This window comes from Stegostoma tigrinum, chromosome 5 (genome assembly GCF_030684315.1).
Source record: "Stegostoma tigrinum isolate sSteTig4 chromosome 5, sSteTig4.hap1, whole genome shotgun sequence".
In the NCBI taxonomy this organism is placed as follows: domain Eukaryota; kingdom Metazoa; phylum Chordata; class Chondrichthyes; order Orectolobiformes; family Stegostomatidae; genus Stegostoma; species Stegostoma tigrinum.
The window spans coordinates 91,529,687-91,541,104 of record NC_081358.1 but is presented as its reverse complement, the minus strand read 5'-3'; the positions used below and the strand labels follow the sequence as shown (position 1 = coordinate 91,541,104).

At 41.0% G+C, this 11,418-nt stretch overlaps 1 protein-coding gene across 5 annotated transcripts in view; it reads right to left on the bottom strand.

Moving 5' to 3' along the window:
* Window positions 1–824: 824 nt before the first annotated feature.
* Window positions 825–11,418, bottom strand: part of esrp1 (epithelial splicing regulatory protein 1) — an 86,445-nt gene continuing 75,851 nt past the window's right edge. For 3 of the 5 annotated variants that reach the window (XM_048529484.2, XM_048529480.2, XM_048529481.2), the window contains exon 15: window positions 825–5,404. In XM_048529484.2, the coding sequence (XP_048385441.1) occupies window positions 5,249–5,404 (156 nt within the window). In that variant the 3' untranslated portion in view covers window positions 825–5,248. Of the gene's footprint in view, window positions 5,405–8,022; window positions 8,150–11,418 lie in introns of all 5 variants that reach the window. The other 2 variants (XM_048529482.2, XM_048529483.2) reach the window with 2 other exon arrangements.

Below are 11,418 nucleotides of genomic sequence, written 5' to 3'. Positions count from 1 at the left end.
GTGGTCTGAATGGAGGGAAAGTACTGGAGACCATGGTGCATGGATTGAGCGGAGGACTCTTGACTGAAGAACTGGGCACAGAGACATAGCCAATAAAAAGTGTTCAACAATGGGTCATATGCAAATTTAATTGATGTGAGAGTGGAATGGGGTAAATGGAGTTCTTTGATGAGTTCAGATAGGTCAATGTCAAAATGCAGAGGGTACAGTGAACACAAGGTGGAAGTAGAAGGGATGGCGTTAGATTGAAAGAAGTATCCAGAAGGGTGTCGGTACCTGTGAGCTTTTCAAGGCTGCATTTCTTAACACCTGAAAAGAGAAGTTTCTTGTTAAGCCATTCATATACAGAGGAACAGCACCTTTCTTTGCACGTAGACACAGCTTTCAGGAAGTATAACACTTACAATTTTACTTACTCTCTCCTCAATGTCCATGGTGCCAAACAGCCCTTACAGATGAAGCAGGGATTTATTTGTACTTCTTTCAATCTAGTCTACTGTATTCACTACTCAAAGGGCAGTCTTCTCTATTTTGGTAAGATGAAAAGCAGACTGTGTGGCTGCTTTGCAGAACATTTCCATTCAGTCCGTAACAATGACTTGACCTTCCAGTTTCTTGCCATTTCAGTAAACCATTTTGTTCCCACATTAAGATTTCTGTTCGAGGCCTGCTGCAGTGTTTCAGCAAAGCCCAGTGAAAATTGGAAGAACAGCACCTCATTTTCCACTTAGGTACTTGACAGTCTTAATTTGACAGATAAATTTATATTGACTAATAAAAGAACTATTGCAAACATACTTAAAGTATTTTATTTAACACTGAATTTAATATACAAATGTACTGACAAATATATAATTGTACGCATTTACAGTATTTCTTTAAAAATCATTCCTTTGACATTTCATAGAATCAAATATTAGGATACTAGTTGAACATATTGTAACTCACAGATTTGTCCTGAAGTATTGCACTCCTTGAGCTAACTGTTGCCATATTAAAATATTTATTCAGCATTTTAGTGCTCATAGACATTTGTCTCTAATATTTTATACCAAAGTAATCGCCTACTATCAAATTGGTAATATTTTGTTGACAATATTTTAAGTGTAATATTCAATAGTTAAAGCCTAGTAATTGATAATCGAATCGTGCCTATACATTTTGCAGCATTTGCTAAAAAAAATACATCAAGGCAAAGCATCTCATGTCGCACTCATCAGGACTGGGACACCTTAAAATTAGTGCATCAATTTATACACTATGTGTTGAGAGTGCTAATTGGCTGAACCCACTCCTGGAATGAATTTAAGATTATCAGTTGACCTTGCAGTGCATTTAACTTGCATTTAAAAGAAGCTAAATACCTTCACCCTGTTCTGTGCAGGTAAAAGGAATTAGTGCCTACATTGCATCTTTTTCATTTTTTTCTTCTTTTTCCTTCTTAGCTGTGTGACACCAGTATACTATTACAGAAGGGAAAAAGTGGGATAGGCCAAGAAAAAAAGAGTATAAATCAAACAATGGCAACAAGAGTGAGAGAGATGAAAAGGAAACAAAGATGGCTAAAGAGATGACCTACAACTGTTGGATCCCTTATTTTGAGTAAGTACAAGGATAGGAAAGGCTTGGAGGGGTATAGGTCAGGAGTAGGCAGTGGGACTAGTTTCAGATTACAAGGTGTAGAGCTTGATGAACACAGCAGGCCAAGTAGCATCAGGAGGAGCAGGAAAGCTTTCCTTGTTATCTCAGACTCTCCAGCATCTGCAGTTCCTACTATCTGTGGGACTAGTTTAGTTTGGGATTATGTCTGGCATGAAGTGGTGAAATAAAGGTCAGTATCCTGTTACCAAGACACCCTTCATTTACTTGTGCACAGTACACCGGCTATGGCCAGCCGGCTCAGAGTTGCAAGATAATAAAATGTGAGGCTGGATGAACACAGCAGGCCAAGCAGCATCTCAGGAGCACAAAAGCTGACGTTTCGGGCCAAGACCCTTCATCAGAGAGGGGGATGGGGAGAGGGAACTGGAATAAATAGGGAGAGAGGGGGAGGCGGACCGAAGATGGAGAGTAAAGAAGATAGGTGGAGAGAGTATAGGTGGGGAGGTGGGGAGTTAGGGAGGGGATAGGTCAGTCCAGGGAAGACGACAGGTCAAGGAGGTGGGATGAGGTTAGTAGATAGATGGGGGTGCAGCTTGGGGTGGGAGGAAGGGATGGGTGAGAGGAAGAACCGGTTAGGGAGGCAGAGACAGGTTGGACTGGTTTTGGGATGCAGTGGCGGGGGGTGGGGGGGGTGGGGGGAGAGCTGGGCTGGTTTAGGGATGCAGTAGGGGAAGAGGAGATTTTGAAACTGGTGAAGTCCACATTGATACCATTAGGCTGCAGGGTTCCCAGGCGGAATATGAGTTGCTGTTCCTGCAACCTTCGGGTGGCATCATTGTGGCAGTGCAGGAGGCCCATGATGGACATGTCATCTAGAGAATGGGAGGGGGAGTGGAAATGGAAATGGTTTGCGACTGGGAGGTGCAGTTGTTTGTTGCGAACTGAGCGGAGGTGTTCTGCAAAGCGGTCTCCAAGCCTCCGCTTGGTTTCCCCAATGTAGAGGAAGCCGCACCGGGTACAATGGATGCAGTATACCACATTGGCGGATGTGCAGGTGAACCTCTGCTTAATGTGGAATGTCATCTTGGGGCCTGGGATAGGGGTGAGGGAGGAGGTGTGGGGGCAAGTGTAGCATTTCCTGCGGTTGCAGGGGAAGGTGCCGGGTGTGGTGGGGTTGGAGGGCAGTGTGGAGCGAACAAGGGAGTCACAGAGAGAGTGGTCTCTCCGGAAAGCAGACAGGGGTGGGGATGGAAAAACGTCTTGGGTGGTGGGGTCGGATTGTAAATGGCGAAAGTGTCGGAGGATGATGCGTTTTATCCGGAGGTTGGTAGGGTGGTGTGAGAGAACGAGGGGGATCCTCTAAGGGCGGTTGTGGCGGGGGCAGGGTGTAAGGGATGTGTTGCGGGAAATACGGGAGACGCGGTCAAGGACATTCTCGATCACTGTGGGGGGGAAAGTTGCGGTCCTTAAAGAACTTGGACATCTGGGATGTGCGGGAGTGGAATGTCTTATCGTGGGAGCAGATGCGGCGGAGGCGGAGGAATTGGGAATAGGGGATGGAATTTTTGCAGGAGGGTGGGTGGGAGGAGGTGTATTCTAGGTAGCTGTGGGAGTCGGTGGGCTTGAAATGGACATCAGTTACAAGCTGGTTGCCTGAGATGGAGACTGAGAGGTCCAGGAAGGTGAGGGATGTGCTGGAGATGGCCCAGGTGAACTGAAAGTTGGGGTGGAAGGTGTTGGTGAAGTGGATGAACTGTTCGAGCTCCTCTGGGGAGCAAGAGGCGGCGCCGATACAGTCATCAATGTACTGGAGGAAGAGGTGGGGTTTAGGGCCTGTGTAGGTGCGGAAGAGGGACTGTTCCACGTAACCTACAAAGAGGCAGGCATAGCTGGGGCCCATGCGGGTGCCCATGGCCAGAGTTGCATCTTTTTCACTATGGAATTGTTATAGGGACTGTCTAATTAGAGTCTACCTGCCTAATCTGTGGTTAATCAGTGAACTAAACAAATTTAACTGATCCACCCACATTCCATGCTAGCCAATCAGCACCTATGTATATTGTTGTTTGTGCTGTATAAATTGATATTACTTTTCAAAAAATTGGTTTCTCACATTCCAGTCCTGATGAGAACAAGGTCAAAGGTTTTTGGCTTTATGTTCCTTTCTAGCAAGGTTTAAGCTTTGCACTACCAAACAATTATGCTTTAACACTATCTATGTCTTTGGCCTTTTCATTTGTTTGTCTGTACTGACACTAATATTCAGATTTGAATGTAACTAGGATAAAATTCCATTCAGAAAAATGTAAGTGTTAGTATATATAATTTTGGCCATTTTGTTCCAAGGTTAAACAAAATACATATTGGAGCGTTTTTAGTCAGTACTTCATATTGATTATTTTAACAGGCACACAGTTTTAACAGCACTTAACTATGTCTGTAAACCATTTATACATATAAAATTTATATTTGTGACTTTCATTTAACTTAAAAGATACAATACGATACTTAGAAAAGAAAGTGATTGTTCACAGACTAAATCTCCTAAATGTTAAATAGCAGAATAAATAAACTTCCAACTGCAGCAGGATATTGGCATGGAATTGTGCTGTCAGAGCAACAGTTGGCAGATATGAGGCTTGTATTTGCATTTGAATAAAGCTGAAGCAACGTCCAATAATGTCATCCATTCCACACTCATATCTGGGAAGCATCCTGTATCTGTACTAGTGGAGTCAAAGAATCTTTTATGTTATGTTACATTAATGATTTTAATAAATGAGCCTTTTTAAAATTTGTTACAATAGCAAGTGATAGGGAAGATCCTGAGTACAGGTGTGATACAGAGACATTGTGGAGGCTTCCAAAGAAGTATGGAAGCATTTATCAAAGTAGAATGTTCTGTACATATCCATTGTATTAAGATTTGGCATGGATGAGTGCTGTTCAGATGCTTTATTGTAACAAGAACATAGACATGCCTATCAAGTTTTTTGTGTTAGTGATATGGAAATTCCCTATATATATATATGTGTGTGTTACACTAAGTATACTGATCTTTACCAGCAAGCCTCGGTAGTGATTGGCGTGGAGGATTCTTGTACAGCTGTGTAATTAGTGCACAGCGCACCTCCCTTAAAATAGCTACAATAAGTGACATGCAAAAGCCCTGCAGAATATGGTAATGGTTAGTGAGGAAATGCTCTGCACAAGCATAATATTGTTTCATTTGGAAGTGGCCTGTACTGAGGTGTTACAATAATGTCTGATACGGATGTGCTCAATACATGTTGCACAATAATAAAGGTCAGTTTGGATCATTGTTATAAACATCATCCACAATAAAACTGTTTGACGTGGATTTGTGTGTTTATGTGTCACAATGGCATCTAAGTTTTAATATTCATTAAAAGCCTTAGCCTTGCTGGTTGTGCTAACTAAACCAAATCATTATTTGGAGATATTATGAATTCTTTCAATGTCCAACTTCACTTATCCTCTAACGTAGAATGAACATGGCACTACTCTAATTTTGTTGGTATAAAAATTTATCTTAAGAGGCATCTTCATTCTGAATTTTTGTTATAAATGTTATTTGTTTTGCATGCTTGTGACCTATGTTTTCACATTGAGTGTATCATATATTTTACAACACATAAAGATCTACATAACGACTACCAATGTGTTGGTGGTTCTTCTCTACCACAGCTTGCTTGGCAGCCTCTAGTGATGGGAATATCACAAAAGCATCGCCAGATGGTCCATACAAGTTGGGCATGATCAGCACGGACTCAGGGGGAATCTGCATCAAGTGAATAAATACAATGTAATAATAATTAACTGGAGACATATCCTACACTAACATGAGCCATTCAACAGGTAAAAACCCAACACCAGACACGTTACTTTTATTCAGTTATTTCAATTCCCATCACCTTAAGGTTTACTTTGCTATTGTCCACATTTGAGTGTTGCTAATTTAGAACACACCAATAAACCCTACTCTGTTTCAAAATGCTGCTGCACCTGTGTTTCATATGGATAAGTATCTGAAGATATTACAGGGAATCACAACAATTTAATGACAGGTTGGAAAATCATAGTCAGAGGTTGTGAAAGAAAGACAAACACAAAATAGTTTCACTGTTACATCCCAAGACTGAGCATCAAAAGAACAAAAGAAAATTACAGCACAGGAACAGGCCCTTCAGCCCTCCAAGCCTGCACTGATCGAGATCCTCTGTCTAAACCTGTCACCAATTTTCTAAGGGTCTGTGTCCCTTTGCTCCCTGCCCATCCATGTACCTGTCCAAATACATCTTAAAAGACACTATCGTGTCTGCGTCTACCACCTCTGCTGGCAACGAGTTCCAGACACCCACCACCCTCTGCGTAGAGAACATTCCACGCATACCTCCCATAAACTTTCCTCCTCTCATTTTGAACTCATGACCCCTAGTAATTGAGTCCCCCACTCTGGGAAAAAGCTTCTTGCTATCCACCTGGTCTATACCTCTCATGATTTTGTAGACCTCAATCAGGTCCCCCCTCAATCTCCATTTTTCTAATGAAAATAATCCTAATCTACTCAACCTTTCTTCATAGATAGTGCCCCCCATACCAGACAACATCCTGGTGAGCCTCCTCTGCATTCTCTCCAAAGCATCCACATCCTTTTGGTAATGTGGAAACCAGAACTGTATGCACTACTCTAAATGTGGCCGAACCAAAGTGTTATACAACTGTAACATGACCTGCCAACTCTTGAACTCAATACCCCATCCAATGAAGGAAAGCATGCCATATGTCTTCTTGACCACTCTATTGACCTGCATTGCCACCTTCAGGGAAAATTGGACCTGAACACCCAGATTTCTCTGTACATCAATTTTCCCTGGGATTTTTCCATTTACTGTGTAGTTTGCTCATGAATTAGATCTTCCAAAATGCATCACCTTGCATTTGCTCGGATTGAACTCCATCTGCCATTTATCTGCCCCACTCTCCAATCTATCTATATTCTGCTGTAATCTCGGACAGTCCCCTTCATTATTTGCTATTCCACCAATCTTCAGATTTCACCTTGCTTGTAACGATGTAAGCCCTTGATAATGCTTCTCTATACCATCAAAAGACAGAGTAGGTTCAGGATGACTTACTCTTTGTGGGAAAGTGCCTGTTATTGTTTAATGATCCCTGCTGCACAGTAAACAAAATGAGAAATTCCTAATTTACAGGAACAGGATCTCGTGGTATAGGCTAACGTGCCCTATTATATCACTATTAAATATGCAAAATGATTTGTATAGTAACTGCTGTGATCGGACTACACTCTTCCCATTTTAGAACTTGAAACTCTGAATCACAAGCAAATGTGCAAGAAAAGGTAAAATAGGTTGCAAGATCAGAAACAAGCTACTATAAAAGAAGTGGGATTTTTAAAAAATTAAATGAGATTTAAGTGATCATGCAGAGGCACTGAATTAGGCAAATTATTATTTGTATAGCATCTCTATATGATGTGTCAGTGCTATGCAAGTGCTCACCTCACTTTCATCTCAGGCAGCTATATTTTAAAAAATAAAGACTTATGCTTGCCATGTTGCCCATCCTAGAAGTAATGTTATGAGAAGCTGTGGAGTGACAGGAAAGCATGTCACTTCGAGAGTGACAGAAGAAGACAGCCAAAGACCAAACCATACCAGATGGTCTGAGCAACTCCTTGGAGCTAGCAGAGGTCTTGAAATAATCCATTTGTTTACCCTATCCATCTAGGTGTGTGCAAAGATAGAAAGAATATCTATTATGTAAATGCTGGACATCTAAATCATTTCACAGCCAGTGAAACACTTTTTGAAGCGTAATGTTAGGGAAATACAGTAACTAAATTCCAGTAAGGAAGTCCCACTATCAGCAATTAAATATATATACACAAAGCATTTTGGCAATATTGACTGAGCAATGAATGTTAGAAGACAGAGAAAATTCCTAATTGTTCTTCCAGTCGTTTTACACAGGGTGCATACATTTTATTTTAAAAGGATTCCCACTTATTTTCCCATCATAGCCGTAAAATGGCTGCACCCAATGTTTTCAAGATTATTTTGCTGCTTGGCTTTCAAATAAAAACTTCACATTTCATTTTATAGTGTTCAATATTAATTTAGAAACATCAAAGATTTAAAAAGGAAACTGTATATATTTTTAAACAGATACTTAAACACATGTCCTAACGCAGAGCAGCAACAACAGTATTTGTAAAACCTTAAACCCAGAAAAATGAAGAATAAAGCGGACAGCTGATCCACAATGCTTTGCACACACATGTACACCGTTAGTTTTCCCAACACCACATGATTTGTGAAAGCATCAACAATACAGGTAGAGTGACCCAGTTAGGTGGACATAGCACTTCCTTACCTACCTTCTCTTATAAGAAGTCTAGCTCATGAGCCATTTATATACAGACCCATTCTTTGGGATGTGTAAACATTGTCCTGGCTTGGTCATGCGCATGTACAAGTCCTTGGCATTCCTCAGCAGGATACTGATACAAGGTTGAACATATATAAAAATCTATTAAATTTGCACCACTTGTCTCATCAAATAAAAAAAAATCAAAATAACGCTGTGGTTTGCTATTGGGTCCGATCAGTTTTTTTTAAAGTTTAGACTGTGTGATGATTCTTAATTCTCAGTCAGTGAGTTCTGAGTACAGATATCAGAATAGGCGAGATGTCAGAACTGGAATGCAAGTGACACATGTTATGACTTCCAAACAATATTCCATAGCTCTATATTTTACTGTTAGCACTCTGTCTGGATCTTGGTCTTATACAGTTGTACTGCCAGATTAAATTAGTTCAAATATCATAGACTCCCTAGAGGGTAGAAGCAGGCCATTTGGGGAGATAACAAGGTGTAGAGCTGGATGAACACAGCAAGCCAAGCAGCATCAGAGGAGCAGGAAAGCTGACGTTTTGGGCCCAGGCCCTTCAGAAAATCAGATTTTCTGAAGAAGGGTCGAGGCCCAAAATGTCAGCTTCCCTGCTCCTCTGATGCTGCTTGGCCTGCTATGTTCATTCAGCTCTACACCTTGCTATCTCAGATTCTCCAGCATCTGTAGTTCCTACTATCTCTGAAACATTTGAGGAGATGATGGCCTATTGGTATTATCGCTGGGCTGTTAATCCAGGGACCCAGATAATGTTCTGCAGACCCAGGTTCAAATCCCATCATGGCAGATGGTGGAATTTGAATTCAATAAACTATCTGGGATTATGAATCTAATGATGACCATGAATCCATTATCAGTTGTTGGATCAACCCATCTAGTTCATTAATGTCCTTGAAGGAAATCTGCCATCCTTACCTGATCTGGCCTACATGTGACTCTAAACACACACCAGTGTGGGTGACTCAACTTCCCTCTGGGCATTTAGGGTATGGGTAATAAATGCTGCTTAGCAACGCCCTCCTCCCATGAATGAATAAAGGAAGTCCACACTGGCCCTCCAGACAGCGTCCCACCAGACCTACACCTTACACTATATTTCCCATGGCTAGTCCTCTTAGCCAGCACATCCCTGGTCACTATGGGCAATTTAGCATGGCCAATCCAATTAATCTCCGTATCTTGGACTGTAAGTGGAGACCAGAGAGCCCAGAGGAAACCCACACTAACATGGGGAGAATGTTCAAACTCCACATAGACAGTTGCCTATGGCTGGAATTCAATCCAGGTCCCTGGCATTGTGAAGCAGCAGTGCTAACCACCGAGCCACCATGCCACCCTAAATGGCCTGGTTTTTGGATTTACATCTGGTATACATTCCACTGTTTCTGCTGAGGAATATTCATAGGACGCCAGGACAACATTTTGAATGACATTAGTTACTCTGAGACTTCAAAATAGTCAATTACTTCAAGTTATGGAATTCCAAAAGTTATGGATTTCCAAAAACAACACCAGTTTCTTAAGTAGATTTTTAAAGTTCAGTGTTGAAATGTAGGCATTGTGCTAGGTAGTTACTGAGCTTCCTTAATAACCATGAATAGACGATGTTGAGCCATCACCTTGAATTACTGGCAGCATTTTGGATTGCTAGGTTTCAGAGAACAGTTAGGAATCAAAGCACATTGGTGTAGGACTAGAGGCACACACACAGAGGCTGGATAAAAATAGCAGGTTAAATAAAAAACAAAGAAGGCTAGAGAAAGTTCGCAGGTTTAAATCGGCATCTGTGGAGTGAAACAGAGTTAATGTTTTGAGTCTGGTGTGACTTCTTCATCTCACCTTATCTTGTTCTGAAGAAGGCTCAAAACATTAACTCCATTTTTGTCCACAGATGTTACCAGACGTGTTGAGTTTCTCCAGCATTGTCTATTTATTTTAGATTTTCAGCATCCACAATATTTTGCTTTTATGAGAACAGTGCGTTTCCAACCTGAAAGGACAGAAGTGCTTCAATTCAGTTTTTAAATAGCAACCCAAAGCTTTATGGCCACTTTCACTGATAGTCCCCACACTTTTGTATACACGTACACTCTCATTTCTTCCGTCTTCACAGTCAAGCAAATGTTTCATATAAGACTTAAGTTTCTGGCAGGGGCCTCCATGTCACTGGTAAAACAGTATAACACAGACTTGATTATACTGAAAGCAACTACGAGTATCAGTGTTTAGTACAGCCTAGCCTTGGTAAATATGGTCTAAAATAGGCCTTAGGCCTTTCTAGTTTTAAATAGTCTAACAGCTGCTTCAGGCACATAACCTGGATATCTGAAAATTGTACCCGAGGTAGGTGTAAGAGAGTCTCTGCTCTGTTTTCAGTTTTAAAAAAAGGGAGGGTGAAGGATTCAGGAGGTCACAGACTGATTAATGGTGGAGACTGCTAACTGAAACAGCAGCTGCTTTCCCTGAAGATCAGCAGCTACTACAATTGGAGGTGCAGTAGCAAAAGCACAAGTGCTCAGATGTGAATTCATCAACTGCAGCAAAAGACTAGAGTGCCAGGAATCCCAAGAGAACAGGTCACATTAGCAAGCAATAAATTATAACTGAACTTGCAGATTTTGACTAAGAAATGGCTGTATGGAAAACAAAACAATGATTTAAAAACCTACAAATTGTCCTTACGGAAATACACTGCAAATAACAAATACATCAGTACTTAAAAAAACTCTGAAAAACTGCACATTTGTAACAGTGTATTTTCCTGTGCCTGATAGCAATATAAATCACAAGTAAATCGGGTTTGTGCTAGAGCTCCACAGGAAAGGATAATTATTGACTATGCATGTACAGCTATCTGTTATTTGTCAAAAATATCACCAGCTGCCACTGAACTAGACTAGTCAATGGAAATATACCAGATTAAATTGCATTTATTTTCATCTTGAAAACCCATGGAGAAAAAATGGAAAATAATGCCCCTGCAGCACAAGCATATCAAGCATACACATCAGATTTATATAAATAAGCGGATAGGATACCTCAGTTGGTGAGATCAAAATATATGACTGTTTGAGAAATTAACACAACATCAGAATTGTACAAATCAGTTGCACTCAGCTGGAACGGCTGAAGCTATCAGCCAAAGTTAAAACAAGAAACATTTATCAATTTTCCACTCGATTTATCACTTCTCAACATTGGGCTTCCTACATAGTTACAGTTCAACAGATGCTTGCCAGCTCTGGGTCAACTCCACCCAGTTCACTAGGATGCACCCCTGAGTGCAGACAGTTAGATTCCATGCAGTCACATACATTAATAGCTGAGTATAGTCCTGTCCTTAACAGACATCCCACAAG